The sequence below is a fragment of the Misgurnus anguillicaudatus genome, chromosome 22, assembly GCF_027580225.2.
Source record: "Misgurnus anguillicaudatus chromosome 22, ASM2758022v2, whole genome shotgun sequence".
NCBI classification, from domain to species: domain Eukaryota; kingdom Metazoa; phylum Chordata; class Actinopteri; order Cypriniformes; family Cobitidae; genus Misgurnus; species Misgurnus anguillicaudatus.
In genome coordinates this window covers 26,644,763-26,663,770 of record NC_073358.2, presented here as the reverse complement: position 1 = coordinate 26,663,770, position 19,008 = coordinate 26,644,763, and the positions used below count along the sequence as shown (strand labels likewise).

Here is a 19,008-nt window from a genome sequence, read left to right as displayed (position 1 = left end):
TTCTTACAGGACGAGGTAGTTAAATATGACCTATTACCTGCTGCGGCCACAGCCACTTCATATCCTCTATCCACGTGACGATTGATGGGACAATATGAGACTATGAGGTTTTATCATCCCCTGGAGAGTACGCCACCTTTAGCTTAACTTACTACTTTACTGTATACATTACATTACATTATTACTACACTCGCTTTTCTATGCTTTTTCTACATCTATTAATGTAAAGCTGCTTTGAAACAATTAACAATTGTGAAAATCGCTATATTAATAAAATTGAATTGAATTTTACTATCGGAGCATTGTATGAAGTTTTCTCCATGCTCCCAACTTAAAACATTTACACCATTAGCGTTATTTGTCATTTTGCTAAAGTTATAGTGATCTACAAACAATCTTCTAACCTAAAATAGCTACCGTATGCACCGTGTCGTGCTAACGGAAGTCGGATGACAAAATGCCGAAGAGCAAATACTTAAAAATGGGCGGGGCAGACAGTGGCGGTTCTAGACAAATTTCACTAGGGGGGCCAAGGAGGGGCCAGTGTTTTACCAGAGGGGCACATAAAAAAATGGCAAGAAAATTTAAAGATTATAGGGGTGGTTACAGGAATTAGTTTAAGACAGGACTAGGCCGTAGTTTAATTAGGAAATATAACTAGTTTTAACAAACATGCCTTACTAAATACATTACTTGTGTGCATTTTGAAGCAAAACAAAGGGCACTTGTGTATTTTAAGATATGGCATTGCAAGTTGTTTTCAGTTTGGACAACTCTTACATTTATTTTAGTCTAGGACTAGTCTAATCCCTTTCCGGGAAACTGCCCGTAAACTTTATTTTACTTTACAATTATATAAATATTTATTTAATACAAGAGTGAGTGCAGGTGCAAAAGGGGAGCTGGGCTTTTTTACTAAAGCCCCCCAACCGAAAACCATGCGAGCCTACTCAATAAACTTTATGAAATGCAAACATTTATAAAGACAAACATTTGTTTTAGTTTACATATAAATACACATTGCTAGACAGTTAGGGACCACAATTTAATCAGTATTTAAAATAATATTTATTTTAAATTGTAAACATTTTTATATGTAACATTTAATTATATTCCTCCAATTTTATGCACGTATATGTTAGAGCATAATTACAGCGCTTTTTACAATGTGTAAACTTTAAAAAGTTAGCGAGATGTTGGTTTTGCCGGTTGTTGATGAGTAACAGCTGTGAATGATCAAAACGCGCTTAAGCAGCCATGTCACAAGAGAACAAGTGAACAGTGCCCCAATGTGAAGTGAGCTAGGGTCCTTACCAGTGCCCAAACCTGCATACACATTCTCAACATCGGGAGATTGGGAACGAATTCAGACACTTGCCGAGCAACACCCGCAGCCGGCTACAGTGATTGGGTGCGCCGCTCTAATTTGCCCGTGTAGAACGGTGCGTCGCATTAGTTCCGCTTTTGGCGCTCGCGTGTAAAATCAAAATGAATGTATACTTTACTTTTTTATTTGGTCAGCACGGGGTGGCCACAGGACATGTCTACAGAGGCACGGGCCACCCTTGGAACCGTCACTGGGGGCGGAATAAGGTGAAAACGAAGCCCTTATAAAGGCGCGGAGTGATGACGTCACGATTGATGGCAGAACAGGAAGTAAAAGGGAAGTGTAAACATAGCTAGCTTCAAAACATGAAGCACGTGCTATCGGCACATGGTGAAAGTGAACTACACACCATTTTAGGACATAAGAACCTGGGAACCAGGTAAAAATGGGAGGTCTAAACTGTAAAACCTCATAAACATGTGGTGGGAAGACCACCCTGCCGCATCACAAAATCTTGCATAGATAACCAGACAAGAAGGCCTGAGATGAAGCCATACTTCTAGTTGAATATGCCCTAAATAGCAAAGGGAAAGGCTTACCATGCACCTCATAAGCTAATGAAATAGCTTCTTCCTCTATTAGCACCCGGCCCCTGGTTGGTACTGACAGTATTCGTGCACATTGTGGTATATGTGACTTAACTTCCTAATGAGGTGTATAATGTGTAAGCGACTTGATACCCTTTTTTATCCCTTCTTCCAGAAGAAACAATTGCATCAGTACTTTTGATTGTCCTGATGGGCATCTCTGGATCTGAGGAAAGTGCCCGGTTGCATGAAACTCCTTAAGTGAGGGTTTCCCTGAGGGAGAAAATATCCCTGAGGTAAGGGATTTATTTAAGAGCATTGCAACAAAGGTCTTAACTGTCACCCTTACCTAAGTGTTTATACTAAGTATTTTACGGTATTTTCTGCCAAAACACGTCAGCGGAGAAGCGGTTATAGTTACAAAATCTCACAGCGTAAACAAATCAACGCACGCAGCTCAACAGACGGCGGATTTGTGTACAATGAAACATCGCAAATAACAGACTGTAAAGTGCCGCATGTATAAAACCCAAAGTAATTCAAACTGGAAACACTTTAGATTGACGGACGATCAAACCGCTATTCTCCTAATAAATGCGCATCACTTTTCTCTAGGGATTATTTCGAACGTTAGAAATGCACGTTGGTACTTCATTTTCTTAAAAAAACATGAAATCAGCCATCGCGTGTGACGTTAAGGGACCTGTTATAGTCCCTTAAGTTTTTAAGGGAAATGGGACTAAAGGACTTTGTAGCAACGCATAGCAGAACTTAAGGTAATAGGCCTACTTAAGCATTTAAGGGTAAATACTTATTGACAGCCTTAAGGTTCAGTTAAGGGTTTTTCTTGCAACCCACTTTTTATTAAGGGCACCCTTAACCTTATTTTTAAGGGACTTCTTAGCTTAAGGACTTTCATGCAACCGGGCACAGGTGTCTGTGTTAGATACTCCTCAGTGGTTCAGCTCTGGGCTCTCAATGGAGCAAATTGGAGCAAAACACTTTATTAGTATATGTTCCTCTGGACCTTATGCTTTCCTTCTATAATATGAGTTTACTAAAGAGGAGAAAAAGATGGTGAAGAATATGGAGAAGATTTTTGAAGAGATATCCTGGGAGAGAGTAATGATCCTTTTCATTATTACTGATTAACAAGAAAATCAAAACATAGATCAGAGCAGCTTTATCCAGCAGAATCAACAAAATATATAAACAACTGAGTAACAATATTGTATATTATTAGGTATGGTAACTGTATTGACCTCTAATCAATTGTATAATTTTTAAAAATTTTGTTTAGATAAGGTGTCTTCACTATGTTTTCACTGAGTCAAAGTTTTTTATTAGTTAAACTATTGTTAAAATTTTGTTAGTACAATCTAATTTTTTGTTTTTGTTTGTACAATAAGTTCAAATACTTATTTGCAGCTGTATCTTACAAATACATTTGACATGCACCTACGGTGACAATTTCAGACCCCTCCATGATTTCTAAGTGGGAGAACTTGCAAAATAGCAGGGTGTTCAAATACTTATTTTCTTCACTGTAATACTCTTTTCTGATATAATAGGACCCAGAAGCCCAAGTTGAGATGCTAAAAGGTAAATTATTATCTTTACATACTAGTAAGTCATTTCATAAGATTTAGGCATTCAGCAGATACTTTCATCCAAACCCGCTTACAAAAGCGAGGAAAACAGCAAAGCGATTTGTCATAGCAAAGCGATAAAATTAAAAGTGCAGTCCTTATTTTTTTGTTGACTGAAACATTCAAAATTAGTTCATACAGCTTGTGAGCTACAGTATGTTCCTCTAAGGCCCTATCTTGTTTTCAGGAACAGACTGACATGTAATTGTTAACATTCACTGAAAATGCTCTCCTCTGTTCAAAACTCTTATTCACATTTACACATATTCAATTATAGGTAAAAATGAAGATGCGGTGAGTTTCAGTTACTCTAAAATATACTTGAAAATACTTGCAGAAGCTACATTTTATTACTAAAATGACTGGTGTGTTGTTGTAAAGTCTATAAACACTTTTGGTTTCACATGATGAAGTGAAAGTAAAAGTGACACAGATGACACATTAAATGTTCATAGAATAGCAGCGTATACGGTAAGTTACATCAAATTATATTGTCTGTCATTTATATGATTTACTTCAGCAGAAAAATGTTTATGTTAGGCTATATCTATTCATAGTGTGTGGGCCTATGCTTGTTCACAAGAATTTTATGCACAATGTTCTTATTAGCTACTTGTAAAAACACTTTTTGTTAATAACAAAATATGCATGTGGATCCATATTTTTGTATATTTTTAGCCTATGACATTAATAGGCACAAGATTTTTATATAAATCCAGAGGCATATATGTGATGCTGCACTTTTATGTAAGCTACAGTAGAGATCTTTTCACAATCGACATTTCAATGATCTTTTATAAAAAAAATACCTTAATGTCTTAAAACCTTCAGTAAATGAGCTAAAGGCAACTGATGAAAAGAATAAACATGGGTAACTGTACATTGTTTACATAGCCTAGCTGTCAGTACAAAGAAAATATTGTATATATTTTTATTATAGTTTGGCGACATCTAATGGACACTTTTTTGATCAAATGTGACCCTGCCTGTGAAAAGTAATTTTTTGTTAAATTTACTATTTTAAGATAAATAATCCTAATGTAAAGATCATTCTGTGAAAATACAATCATTATAGCTTTAATACTGACTGAGTAAAGCCACGTCAAAGACTGCAATCATAATGAAACTAATAGTTAAACTTTGAGAGGCCTACTCCTTATCTCATAATTAGATTATGAGACTTTAGCCTGGATTTTACCAGCAGGGTCATAAATGTTTACTGGTTATGCCTAAAATATATCCTAAGTGCTTCTATATAATTATATATATTGAGATAATTATCCTCATAAGACCCGAGATTTGGTTTGGCTTGCATTTTAGATTTCTTCCAGCTAATTTGGGGGTAGCACTTTATTTTACAGTATGTGTACTTACCTTGTACATATATGGTAAATAAGTTGTACTTACTGACAAATGTGTGGTACTTACTTTTAGGTATCTACATGGTAATTAACTGGTATCATTACTGTACTTACTAGTGGTACATACTTGGTAGTTATTATGTAACTCTAGATACTGGGTAATAATACATACTCATAGTGTAGGTATACTGTAACTAACGAGAAACATTACTGTACTTACAAATAAATGTACAATATAAGTATTTAGTATTTACAGGCAAGTTAGAGTTGATGACAGGTATTTATAGTGTACATATATGATAACTAATATCAAACACTTCTGTACTTACAAACTGTATATACACAATAAGTCTGTACTAGTGAATGTACCCAGTAGTTAATGCGTATGATAGTTAATGGTTGAGTTTGCCTCACAGTAACATGTATATGATGCTATATCTTAGGTGTTAGGTCCAATGTAATAACTGTGTAAAAAGCAACACTTTATTTTACAGTCCTGTTTCCATGCAGTAACCATGGACGCACTAGTGAATGTACCCAGTAGTTAATGCGTATGATAGTCATTGGTTGGGTTTGCCTGACAGTGACATGTATGTGATGCTATATCTTAGGTGGTCGGAGCTATGTAATAACTGTGTAAAAAGCAACACTTTATTTTACAGTCCGGTTTCCATGCAGTTACCATGGACGTACTAGTAAATGTTCACAGTAGTTAATGCGTATGATAGTCAATGGTTGGGTTTGCCGGACAGTGACATTTATATGATGCTGTATTTTAGGTGGTAGGTCCTATGTAATAGATACCACACACTTATTGTATATACAATTTGTAAGTACAGTAGTGTTTCTTGTTAGTTACAGTATACATACACCATATGTGCCTTTCATTAACTTACACTGGCCTACAGGTACCACACACTTATCATGTATATACAATTTGTAAGTACAGTAGTGTTTGATATTAGTTATCATATATGTGTCAGGACTCTGCCTTGAAGTCTTGTGTTATATTTGTATTTTGTCATGGTGGCAGAGTTCTGGCAGTCCCTGGCCTTGTGTGGAGGTTCATGCCCTGTTTTTGTGTTTGGCATGTGCCTCCCGTGTCTTGTCATTTGTCCCCGCCCCCTCGTTCTCCTGCTTATTGTTAATTATTACTTATTCCCATCACCTGTTCCCTCCTCGTTATCTTGTTTAGTTTCTCTTATATAATGTTCTCTTGTCCTTAGTTCTGTGCAGGTTCATTTTGTATTGTCCATGTTATCAAGTTGGATGTTTTCCAGTCTAGTCAAGTCAAGTGTTTTATTGTCAAGTCCAGTAGTGTTTTGTGTCTGTCTATGCTGTATGCCCCCACGTGGGCTTTTGTTTTTGTCTTGTTTATTATTAAAATCCTTTGTTAACCCCTTCATCGTCCGCTATTGGGTTCATCTGTGCTATTCCTGACAGAATGAACCTGCCACGATTGAACCCAGCGACGGTGTCGGGGTCAACAGCTTCATCTCCTGCATGGGTTTTACTGCCCATCGCAGTACGCCCAGTTCCGGACTGGCTCAGGGGCAAGACTCGATCCACACTCTTCGCTGAGCTCTGGAGAGCCCTCATCAAGCCGGATCCGGCCTGCAGAGAGGTTGCTGCCGTGATTGGCCGGTTTCTTGGGTTGGCCGCCGTCTGGTTTAAGCCTGTTTACGGGATGCCCGGTCCCGAGTCCGTCACCTCAACTTCTGCTCCTCTGCTCGCTGCCACCGAGCCCGCGCAGTCCGCGCCGCCCACCGAGCCCGCGCAGTCCGCGCCGCCCACCGAGCCCGCGCAGTCCGCGCCGCCCACCGAGCCCGCGCAGTCCGCGCCGCCCACCGAGCCCGCGCAGTCCGCGCCGCCCACCGAGCCCGCGCAGTCCGCGCCGCCCACCGAGCCCGCGCATCAGCTGCAGCCTCCACCACCCAAGCCCCCTTGGACTGTTTTGATTATTGCCATGGACTTTTGTGTCTGATTTAGTTCCGTATTTATCTTGTTTTTGGCACCTTTTGTTATGTTTTATTCTGATGTGTTCATTGTCTGGTCATGTTGTTATCTGTCGTGTTCTCTTGTCTTGTGTGTTCCCCTTTTGGACGCCAGGTGGCGTCCTTTGAGGGAGGGCTACTGTCAGGACTCTGCCTTGAAGTCTTGTGTTATATTTGTATTTTGTCATGGTGGCAGAGTTCTGGCAGTCCCTGGCCTTGTGTGGAGGTTCATGCCCTGTTTTTGTGTTTGGCATGTGCCTCCCGTGTCTTGTCATTTCTCCCCGCCCCCTCGTTCTCCTGCTTATTGTTAATTATTACTTATTCCCATCACCTGTTCCCTCCTCGTTATCTTGTTTAGTTTCTCTTATATAATGTTCTCTTGTTCTTAGTTCTGTGCAGGTTCATTTTGTATTGTCCATGTTATCAAGTTGGATGTTTTCCAGTCTAGTCAAGTCAAGTGTTTTATTGTCAAGTCCAGTAGTGTTTTGTGTCTGTCTATGCTGTATGCCCCCACGTGGGCTTTTGTTTTTGTCTTGTTTATTATTAAAATCCTTTGTTAACCCCTTCATCGTCCGCTATTGGGTTCATCTGTGCTATTCCTGACAATATGCACACTATAAAAACCTGTCATTTACCCTAACTTGCCTGTAAATACTAAATACTTATATTGTACATTTATTTGTAAGTACAGTAATGTTTCTTGTTAGTTACAGTATACCTACACTATAAGTATGTATATGTATTACCCAGTACTTACCTAGAGTTATATAATAACTACCAAGGATGTACTACTGGTAAGTACAGTAATGATACCAATTAATTACTATGTAGATACCTAAGTATCACACATCTGTCGGTAAGTACAACTTATTTGCCACATATGTACAAGGTAAGTACACGTACTGTAAAATAAAGTGCAACCAATTTGGGTTAGGAAGAACCAATAATGGACATGAAGCAGTAATTGTGCACGTTTGTGTACAACAGGTTTCAGTTACACAGAATAAAGTTTTATGGTGCAAACAACAAAAAATTTGATGTCCACATATTTATATTGAAAGAAGCTGTATAATAAGCACATTACTGATATACAGTTTATTCCTGTTTACTAATGATATACAAATTATGGTAAGCTTTTGTGAAAACTGAGAAAAGACTGGAATGAATGGGAAAAATGTGAATCAAAAGTAAGATCACAAAGAGAAACAAACCAGAAACAACACATACAATAGAGAATTATATAAACACAAGCAGACACATTACAGTGCAATTTTACTTATTTTTATTAAAAAATATATGAATAGTTTGTGTTAAACTAGTGACAAAACAAAGTCCAGACAGAAATTAATTTAGTAAATATTTTATAAACTATTTTGTTTTAGAAGCAGGCTGTCCAGTTGTCTTCATTTTTTTGAAACATGTGGCCACTGTCAAGTCCTCGTGTGGTAATTAAAATCATCTCAGTTTTTTTATCCAGACCATTCATGTCCCTTTCTAACTAAAATAATAATTTCTTAATACTATTTTCTCATATTATAGGACCCAGAAGCTCAAGCTGAGAAGCCAAAAGGTAAATTATAATCTCACATACTAGTAAGTCATTTTCATAAGATTTATGCATTCAGCAGATACTTTCATCCAAAGCGACTTACAAAAGCGAGGAAAACAGCAAAGCGATTATTCATTAGTCTTTTTTTTTTTTTGTTGACTGAGACATTCAAAATTGTTAAATTGCATTTTTAATAGTAATTTTTTTAATTTATTTTGTAATTGACAGAAAATGGTAAATTACACACAATTAGCATTACAGTACACTGTTAGAAAAATTGTCCTATATGTATCATATATGTACATATTTGGTACTAATAGTTACCTTTGAGATACTAATATGTTTTTTGTGGTACTTAAAAAGCTGTCTTTGGTACCAGTATGGTACTAATATGAACTAAGGTTTAAAGCTATACTTTTGAAAGGGTAGGCCCAGTGACAGCTGGGGTACATAATGTATAACCTTTTTTCCTGACAGTATATCTGACCTTATTTTAACAGAATGTGAAAAAAGAGACAAAGAGAAGACCACATTGTTTGAAGAAATAGATGCATTACTGGAGGACAAAGGTACATTATGGCAGAAATATTCTGCATTAAGAGCAACATAACAGTTTCTTTTGTTTTGTTGAGAATATGTCTACACATCAACGTCAGTAAATTAATAAATGTCAATAATAAAAATTAAACTAAACAACAAATTTGACTGACAAGACAGATTATTTATTGACATTATGAATAAAAAATAACAAACATTGTTAACATTGTGGTAAATGATCAATAGAAAATATTAAAATACAATGTATGGTTGCACACATGGGATTTTTAAGACAGGACAATGCAAAAAAGGGGGGGGGGGCAGAAACAGTGTGCACCTACTCAGAATAAAACTCCACAGGGAAAATAAAACAATCACTACTTCTGTTTCATGGTGACTTTAAAATTAATCAAGTAATAATATTAACATAAGAGATATATTTAATATTAAAAAACATAAAACTTTTAAATATATTTTAAGTCTTGCTGTGTCATGAAATTTTGAGACACCCAGGTGGAACCCGGCCCCTGGTTGGTACTGATCACTGACAGTATTCATGCACATTGTATGTGACTTAACTTCCTAATGATGTGTGCGTATAATGTGTATAAGCGTTGACTTGATATCTTTTTCTTTATCCCTTCTTCCAGAAGAAGCTATTGCATCAGAACTTCTGATTGTCCTGCTGGGCATGTCTGGATCTGGGAAAAGTGCAGCAAAAAGCATGATATTTGGGCAAGATGACATAAGCCAGGCTGGTGTCTCTACAGCCACTCAGAAGATAACAAAAGAGAGAGGAAGATTAGGTAGATACCAGGTGTCTGTGTTAGATACTCCTGACTGGTTCAGTTCTGGGTTCTCAATGGAGCAAATAAAGCAAAACATACAACTCATTAGTATGTGTTCCTCCGGACCTTATGCTTTCCTTCCAGTTATACCAATAAAAAGTGAGTTTACTGTAGAGGAAAGAGAGATGGTGAAGAATATGGAGAAAACGTTTGAAGAGATATCCTGGGAGAGGGTAATGATCCTTTTCATTATTACTGATGAACAAGAAAATCAAAACATAGATAAGAACAACTTTCTACAGCAGCCATACTACCAAGAGCTAGTGAAAAAATGTGGTGAAAGATTTCATTTGTTCAGTTTTAGTCAGATAGGGAATAAAGCTCAGGTACCAGAGCTGCTGGAGAAGATAAAGAAGATGGTTGGAGGAAATGTTAGTGATGTCTGTAAGGAGGACGAGAACCAGACCACTTCTAAAACAGATAAAGCTAATGAACCTAAAGATGAAAGGGAGATAAATTACATTCAAGTACAACTGCCTAAATCTCAGCGCACAGTTTGGACCTCAGAATGTCCAAAAAATATAAAAAATCCAGAAGTGCCTATAATCTGAAGCGCAGATGGTTGCCAGAGAATTTAGAAACGTCTGACAGTTGTAATGACTTTGAAGTTCTTGACTTTACTGAATAAATCTGAAGAAAATCACTACAAGCACAAATGATCAAATTAGCATGTGTGTTCACATTATGAGCTGCATACAGATAAGAACAGCTTTTAACAGCAAAATCAACCAAATATATATAAACAATAACAATAAGGTAGATTATTCGGTATGTTATGAGTTGATCTATTGTTTCATTTTAAAATATCTGTCAATGCTATCGAATTAATGTTTTGTTACATTTTTTGTTAGTAGTACATTTTTTTGCAATTGATGTGAAGTGTAGATTAAATGTGCTTTTAAAGAGGAAACTGTGTCTGTCCGCGCCGCCCACCGAGCCCGCGCAGTCCGCGCCGCCCACCGAGCCCGCGCAGTCCGCGCCGCCCACCGAGCCCGCGCAGTCCGCGCCGCCCACCGAGCCCGCGCAGTCCGCGCCGCCCACCGAGCCCGCGCATCAGCTGCAGCCTCCACCACCCAAGCCCCCTTGGACTGTTTTGATTATTGCCATGGACTTTTGTGTCTGATTTAGTTCCGTATTTATCTTGTTTTTGGCACCTTTTGTTATGTTTTATTCTGATGTGTTCATTGTCTGGTCATGTTGTTATCTGTCGTGTTCTCTTGTCTTGTGTGTTCCCCTTTTGGACGCCAGGTGGCGTCCTTTGAGGGAGGGCTACTGTCAGGACTCTGCCTTGAAGTCTTGTGTTATATTTGTATTTTGTCATGGTGGCAGAGTTCTGGCAGTCCCTGGCCTTGTGTGGAGGTTCATGCCCTGTTTTTGTGTTTGGCATGTGCCTCCCGTGTCTTGTCATTTCTCCCCGCCCCCTCGTTCTCCTGCTTATTGTTAATTATTACTTATTCCCATCACCTGTTCCCTCCTCGTTATCTTGTTTAGTTTCTCTTATATAATGTTCTCTTGTTCTTAGTTCTGTGCAGGTTCATTTTGTATTGTCCATGTTATCAAGTTGGATGTTTTCCAGTCTAGTCAAGTCAAGTGTTTTATTGTCAAGTCCAGTAGTGTTTTGTGTCTGTCTATGCTGTATGCCCCCACGTGGGCTTTTGTTTTTGTCTTGTTTATTATTAAAATCCTTTGTTAACCCCTTCATCGTCCGCTATTGGGTTCATCTGTGCTATTCCTGACAATATGCACACTATAAAAACCTGTCATTTACCCTAACTTGCCTGTAAATACTAAATACTTATATTGTACATTTATTTGTAAGTACAGTAATGTTTCTTGTTAGTTACAGTATACCTACACTATAAGTATGTATATGTATTACCCAGTACTTACCTAGAGTTATATAATAACTACCAAGGATGTACTACTGGTAAGTACAGTAATGATACCAATTAATTACTATGTAGATACCTAAGTATCACACATCTGTCGGTAAGTACAACTTATTTGCCACATATGTACAAGGTAAGTACACGTACTGTAAAATAAAGTGCAACCAATTTGGGTTAGGAAGAACCAATAATGGACATGAAGCAGTAATTGTGCACGTTTGTGTACAACAGGTTTCAGTTACACAGAATAAAGTTTTATGGTGCAAACAATAAAAAATTTGATGTCCACATATTTATATTGAAAGAAGCTGTAAGTAATAAGCACATTACTGATATAAAGTTTATTCCTGTTTACTAATGATATACAAATTTTGGTAAGCTATATGTGAAAACTGAGAAAAGACTGGAATGAATGGGAAGAAATGTGAAGCAAAAGTAAGATCACAAAGAGAAACAAACCAGAAACAACACATACAATAGAGAATTATATAAACACAAGCAGACACATTACAGTGCAATTTTACTTATTTTTATTAAAAAATATATGAATAGTTTGTGTTAAACTAGTGACAAAACAAAGTCCAGACAGAAATTAATTTAGTAAATATTTTATAAACTATTTTGTTTTAGAAGCAGGCTGTCCAGTTGTCTTCATTCTTTTGAAACATGTGGTCACAATCAAGTCCTCGTGTGGTAATTAAAATCATCTCAGTTTTTTTATCCAGACCATTCATGTCCCTTTCTAACTAAAATAATAATTTCTTAATACTATTTTCTCATATTATAGGACCCAGAAGCTCAAGCTGAGAAGCCAAAAGGTAAATTATAATCTCACATACTAGTAAGTCATTTTCATAAGATTTATGCATTCAGCAGATACTTTCATCCAAAGCGACTTACAAAAGCGAGGAAAACAGCAAAGCGATTATTCATTAGTCTTTTTTTTTTTTGTTGACTGAGACATTCAAAATTGTTAAATTGCATTTTTAATAGTAATTTTTTTAATTTATTTTGTAATTGACAGAAAATGGTAAATTACACACAATTAGCATTACAGTACACTGTTAGAAAAATTGTCCTATATGTATCATATATGTACATATTTGGTACTAATAGTTACCTTTGAGATACTAATATGTTTTTTGTGGTACTTAAAAAGCTGTCTTTGGTACCAGTATGGTACTAATATGAACTAAGGTTTAAAGCTATACTTTTGAAAGGGTAGGCCCAGTGACAGCTGGGGTACATAATGTATAACCTTTTTTCCTGACAGTATATCTGACCTTATTTTAACAGAATGTGAAAAAAGAGACAAAGAGAAGACCACATTGTTTGAAGAAATAGATGCATTACTGGAGGACAAAGGTACATTATGGCAGAAATATTCTGCATTAAGAGCAACATAACAGTTTCTTTTGTTTTGTTGAGAATATGTCTACACATCAACGTCAGTAAATTAATAAATGTCAATAATAAAAATTAAACTAAACAACAAATTTGACTGACAAGACAGATTATTTATTGACATTATGAATAAAAAATAACAAACATTGTTAACATTGTGGTAAATGATCAATAGAAAATATTAAAATACAATGTATGGTTGCACACATGGGATTTTTAAGACAGGACAATGCAAAAAAGGGGGGGGGGGGCAGAAACAGTGTGCACCTACTCAGAATAAAACTCCACAGGGAAAATAAAACAATCACTACTTCTGTTTCATGGTGACTTTAAAATTAATCAAGTAATAATATTAACATAAGAGATATATTTAATATTAAAAAACATAAAACTTTTAAATATATTTTAAGTCTTGCTGTGTCATGAAATTTTGAGACACCCAGGTGGAACCCGGCCCCTGGTTGGTACTGATCACTGACAGTATTCATGCACATTGTATGTGACTTAACTTCCTAATGATGTGTGCGTATAATGTGTATAAGCGTTGACTTGATATCTTTTTCTTTATCCCTTCTTCCAGAAGAAGCTATTGCATCAGAACTTCTGATTGTCCTGCTGGGCATGTCTGGATCTGGGAAAAGTGCAGCAAAAAGCTTGATATTTGGGCGAGATGAGAAAAGTCAGGCTGGTGTCTCTACACCCACTCAGAAGATAACAAAAGAGAGAGGAAGATTAGGTAGAGACCAGGTGTCTGTGTTAGATACTCCTGACTGGTTCAGTTCTGGGTTCTCAATGGAGCAAATTAAGCAAAACATACAACTCATTAGTATGTGTTCCTCCGGACCTTATGCTTTCCTTCCAGTTATACCAATAAAAAATGAGTTTACTGAAGAGGAAAGAGAGATGGTGAAGAATATGGAGAAAACGTTTGAAGAGATATCCTGGGAGAGGGTAATGATCCTTTTCATTATTACTGATGAACAAGAAAATCAAAACATAGATCAGAGCAGCTTTCTCCAGCACCCATACTACCAGGAGCTGGTGAAAAAATGTGGTGAAAGATTTCATTTGTTCAGTTTTAGTCAGATAGGGAATAGAGATCAGGTACCAGAGCTGCTGGAGAAGATAAAGAAGATGGTTGAAGGAAATGTTAGTGATGTCTGTAAGGAGGACGAGAACCAGACCACTTCTAAAACAAATAAAGCTAATGAACCTAAAGATGAAAGGGAGCTAAATTACATTCAAGTACAACTGCCTAAATCTCAGCGCACAGTTTGGACCTCAGAATGTCCAAAAAATATAAAAAATCCAGAAGTGCCTATAATCTGAAGCGCAGATGGTTGCCAGAGAATTTAGAAACGTCTGACAGTTGTAATGACTTTGAAGTTCTTGACTTTACTGAATAAATCTGAAGAAAATCACTACAAGCACAAATGATCAAATTAGCATGTGTGTTCACATTATGAGCTGCATACAGATAAGAACAGCTTTTAACAGCAAAATCAACCAAATATATATAAACAATAACAATAAGGTAGATTATTCGGTATGTTATGAGTTGATCTATTGTTTCATTTTAAAATATCTGTCAATGCTATCGAATTAATGTTTTGTTACATTTTTTGTTAGTAGTACATTTTTTTGCAATTGATGTGAAGTGTAGATTAAATGTGCTTTTAAAGAGGAAACTGTGTCTGTACTCAATTTCTTTAGTGCAACACAAAATTTAGAAAAAAGCATGAATATCCCATATGGCTTGTGTGATATGTTCCTGTCTTGTTTTCAGGAACAGACTGACATGTAATTGTTAATATTCACTGAAAATTCACATTTACCCATATTCATGTAGGTATAATGTATGAAGATTATGGGCAGTTTCTGTACTTGAAAATACTTGCAGTTAAATTTTTTTTTGCTAAAAATGACTGCTGCATGTTGTGTTGTTGTTAAGTCCTACAAAACACTTTTGGTTTGACATGAATCACATGATAAAGTGAAAGTCACAGATGACACAATTGTTCAGAGGATAGCAGCATACGGTAAGTTGCCTCAAATTATATAATCTAATGTCATTTAAATGTAAAACAAGTTTTATACTATTTAACTATAACACAAAGAGTGAAAAGTGTTTGAGTCTCTAGTTTAGGAGAAAAGTCTGAGCACTTAGAGAAGACAAATGTGAGATTCAAGCGAAAGTCTTCATTTGATGTCAAAGTAACCTCATTTATGTCATAGAGAAACGTTTGAGATGTTAAAGAGATCTCACTTTTGATTTTTCTTTTGTATGGGATATGACTTGTGTGCTATATTCCTCTGATCTTGTTTTCAGAAACAGACTGCATTGTCATTTTATATATTTCTTTATGTTCAACCCTTCTCCTGTTCACATTCACAAATATGTTGTCTAACATGTTTGTCATGTCAGGTTTCATATCATTAGGCCATGTTCACGTTTGCATATGCAAAAGTGTTATCTAAGGGCTTAGTGGCATGAGGAAATAAGTTTTTTGTGAAATACATTTGAAAAATGTAAAAAAACAAGCTAAATTTCATTGCTATGACTGCTGCATGTTGTATTGTTAAACACCATAAACTTGGGCTTGCCATGAAAACGTGAAAGTAACAGGTGACACATCAAATAAGTTAGAAGCACTTTGGGTAACTGTATAGTCTATCATGGAAATGTAATAGGTTAGTATTTAATGTATATGTCATATTTCATATCATTATTGCCATTTAAGAGTATGAGTAAGAGTAAAACCTGTTGTGTTCATATATGCATGTGTTTTGTGTGCATAAAAATGATTCAAATGCGCATAAATAGAGGACAGCAGAACAAAAATGTAGCACAAGACTTTTATCAGCTTGTTCAGGTGTGTTTAACTGGAGTTGGGGCTAAACTCTGCAGGATAATGGCTCTCAAAGAGCAATCTTGGACACCCCTGCCCCTGCCGTAAGGCTAAGCACTGAAACTTTAAACTTGTGGGGACTTTACAGTTAAGTGGCATCTAGTGATCATTTAGGATTTATGGTAAATACGATTACAGTGCTACTTATAACTGCATTGTCATGTGATGCTGACCAATGTAGCTGCCAGTATGTCTATAGTGCTTTCAGTTTCATTAAAATTTTATGTTTTGATGATTCAGTTTTTTTTTGTTAACACAATGATATATAACGAAAGTGTAATATAAAGAATAACATAATTTTGTGGAATATTTTGTCTATAGGAAACACTTTATCATGAAATTATGTAAATTGCATATTTAAACAGATTTGAGAAGAGCACGGTTAGTGCTTAAATGTGTGTGGTCAATTTCAGAAATAAACTAAAAATGGACCAGCCACCTGAAACAAGCGAACGCCAGAGAACAGAGGACCAGTCAATTACGGACAATGAAACCCAGAAGCTATTAGATGACAGTGACTGTTTTTTAAAAATTGCTGGTAAATGACTAATAACTAGACCTGTTATAGACTTTATTCAGCCTGTCACCATGTTGATTCCAAAACAATATTTTTTGTATATAAGAATAATTCACCAAAAAGCATTTATTACAACTCACAACTCTGCCTATTCATCCCATTGCACAATTCTCACAATACTTCCATCTTTATTTCACATTTATTTAATTTTATTTCTAATATGTTACACACCCTCTCATTCCATAACATCTTAAAGAGCACCTATTTTCCAATTAACAATTTTACCACTCCTTTGATGTGTAAGTGTATGTTAGGAGATGTTAACGATATGCAAAAGGTACAAATCCCAAAGTAAATGATGACGTGACTTCTCGTCTCCAACTTAAAGCTCTTTTCTTGGACTACAACAAACACATAGGGGCTCCTTAGGGTTGTGTTTTCAGCTCTCTCCTCGACTCTCTCTACACATATATAACTGCATGTCCTCTCACAGTAAAATCAACATGGTGGCAGTCTCCTAAAATTCTAATTTGTTAAAAAAAAATTAGATGAAATTGGATGACTTGCTTAATTGATGTGATGACCTACCAACGCTTTTAGACGTTATTTTGAGATTTACTCTGTATATCTTTCTTCTGAAGGAAATAAATATTACATCCTTATACCTGGGAAGACATTAGAGTGTCATGAAACCATCAGAAATTTCCTTCAACACACACTGAGTCTAAAGGAGGTGGAGTCTGTGGAGGAGTGTGATGTTATAGTGGTTTTATGCGCTGTTGTTTCAAGGACAGGAACTGACATTGACGCTGCACTGAATGAACTTAATAAACTTTCAGGTAAGTGTTTGATATTATATCTTATATATTTTAAATAAGGACTAATGTGCAACCAGTCGTTTGTTATCATAGAATAAATGCCATTAGGAACACCGACGTGAAGCGGAGGGGTCTTGTATCACCCTGAAGAAGGAATTGATTTAGTTACAGTATCTGGGATTATTACACTGCACTCTGGAATGCTTGATCCTGATTGGCCAGTGAACATTCCGACGTCCGAATTAAGCATTCCAGAGCGCAGTGCCATAACAGGATTTAAACATAACTTGTAACAGTAATTTCTCTGTCTCAACTCAGGTTACAAATTCACTCAAATTGAATATTAATGATTGAATCTCTAAAATGTTGTATACAATTCATATTAATTTAACCCTTACATTTGAACAGAATCGAAACCAGCCATTTTTACGGTGCTGCATCATACATTTGACCCAGAAAAAACTGTACCAGACAGCAGCAGGTGTGTAAACAGAGAAAATACACTTACAGTGGATCTTCTGTTTCATGAGGATAAAGGGCTCCTGGATTGCATGAAAAACAATGAAGCACTGGGCAAGATTAAAAACCGCCTGCAAGTACAGGTATCTATTCAGATATCACAAATTCTTCTGAAATTGAGTAATGTTATATAGTTTGCTTTTGAAATGCACTACACATGATACCTGTCAAATGCCTATAGTCATATAAATATATTTTTTATGTAAAATAATTTTTTTTGTGTATATAACTGTATAGTAGATGTGAAAAATCTAATAAAAGTATGTATGTTTAAAAAAAAACTTGTCTAACCAAAACTTTTTTGATTAATCTATAGGATACTGGCAACATTATGTCTTCATTCTTCAACATGTGCCGGAGTTGCTTGTGCTGTCGCTGTCCGGTGGTAAACCTCGTCTCAGTTAAATTATCCATAGCATTTAAGTTCCATTTTAATTAATAACAAATTGTACTTGTGTTCTTCACATAGGAACCAGAAGATGTCACAGTTGTCAACTGTGTTCTGTGTGTGTTAATGGTGTCAGTCACTGATCATCAGCATCACTTGGACTCATCAGTTAATTACCTGCCTCATATCACCAGCTGTTACCTATCACTTTGAGTATAAATGCTTTGTCTTGGTTTGTGTCTTTGTTGGATCGTTGTTCTATGTTACCGGTTGTTTGCCATCTATGTTACTCTCTGGAATGTCTACTGTTTGTACTGCTGTGAGTCTTGATTATGTTATTAAACTGTTTAACCTGCACATCCTTCTCATCATTTATACCGTGACAGAAGACAACCAGCCGAATGCTGATTGTTCATTTGAATGACCACATAGCAGTGAGTAAGATTTAATTAAAACTGTGATTTTAAAAAGTAAGTAGTAAATAGTGTCATTGTAACATGTGGCAGGAAGGCAGGCAGAGATATGGATTTGAGTGGTTTATTGTAATAATCCCCAAAAATGGAAGAACACACAGTACTGACAAACAATAAACAGGAAAAAACATGATAATCCCGGACAGGAAACAACTCTTTTAAAGTAATGACGTGGGGAAACACAAAAAAGGACCATGACAGTCATCAGCTAAACATGATTGCTGTCACATAACTAGAGG

The 19,008-nt window shown here is 36.3% G+C and overlaps 3 protein-coding genes across 3 annotated transcripts in view; all 3 read left to right on the top strand.

Annotated features, from left to right (window-relative positions):
• The window catches only part of LOC129440486 (uncharacterized), a 150,817-nt gene extending 132,164 nt beyond the window's left edge, over positions 1-18,653 (top strand). The window contains exons 2-6 of the mRNA XM_055199877.2: positions 16,468-16,592; positions 17,213-17,410; positions 17,798-17,991; positions 18,225-18,293; positions 18,378-18,653. Of these exons, the coding sequence (XP_055055852.2) occupies positions 16,481-16,592; positions 17,213-17,410; positions 17,798-17,991; positions 18,225-18,293; positions 18,378-18,509 (705 nt within the window). The 5' untranslated portion in view covers positions 16,468-16,480 and the 3' untranslated portion in view covers positions 18,510-18,653. The remainder of the gene's footprint in view (positions 1-16,467; positions 16,593-17,212; positions 17,411-17,797; positions 17,992-18,224; positions 18,294-18,377) is intronic.
• LOC129440485 (GTPase IMAP family member 7-like) lies at positions 3,991-10,755 on the top strand. Its single transcript, XM_055199875.2, has 5 exons — positions 3,991-4,034; positions 8,301-8,363; positions 8,458-8,488; positions 8,968-9,036; positions 9,655-10,755. Exons 2-5 carry the CDS (start codon positions 8,337-8,339, stop codon positions 10,401-10,403), a joined length of 876 nt encoding a protein of 291 aa, XP_055055850.2. The 5' UTR covers positions 3,991-4,034; positions 8,301-8,336; the 3' UTR covers positions 10,404-10,755.
• Positions 12,304-14,826, top strand: LOC141358845 (GTPase IMAP family member 8-like). Its single transcript, XM_073860639.1, has 4 exons — positions 12,304-12,434; positions 12,529-12,559; positions 13,038-13,106; positions 13,726-14,826. The coding sequence occupies exons 1-4, from the start codon at positions 12,408-12,410 to the stop codon at positions 14,472-14,474; spliced, it is 876 nt and encodes a 291-aa protein (XP_073716740.1). The 5' UTR covers positions 12,304-12,407; the 3' UTR covers positions 14,475-14,826.
• Positions 18,654-19,008: the final 355 nt, after the last annotated feature.

Coding starts and splice junctions, on each gene's coding strand:
- LOC141358845 (XM_073860639.1), top strand. CDS start 12,408: ATGTGGTCACAATCAAGTCCTCGTGTG. Junction 12,435..12,528: donor CACAATCAAGTCCTCGTGTG/GTAATTAAAATC, acceptor CTCATATTATAG/GACCCAGAAGCTCAAGCTGA. Junction 12,560..13,037: donor TCAAGCTGAGAAGCCAAAAG/GTAAATTATAAT, acceptor TTATTTTAACAG/AATGTGAAAAAAGAGACAAA.
- LOC129440485 (XM_055199875.2), top strand. CDS start 8,337: ATGTGGCCACTGTCAAGTCCTCGTGTG. Junction 8,364..8,457: donor CACTGTCAAGTCCTCGTGTG/GTAATTAAAATC, acceptor CTCATATTATAG/GACCCAGAAGCTCAAGCTGA. Junction 8,489..8,967: donor TCAAGCTGAGAAGCCAAAAG/GTAAATTATAAT, acceptor TTATTTTAACAG/AATGTGAAAAAAGAGACAAA.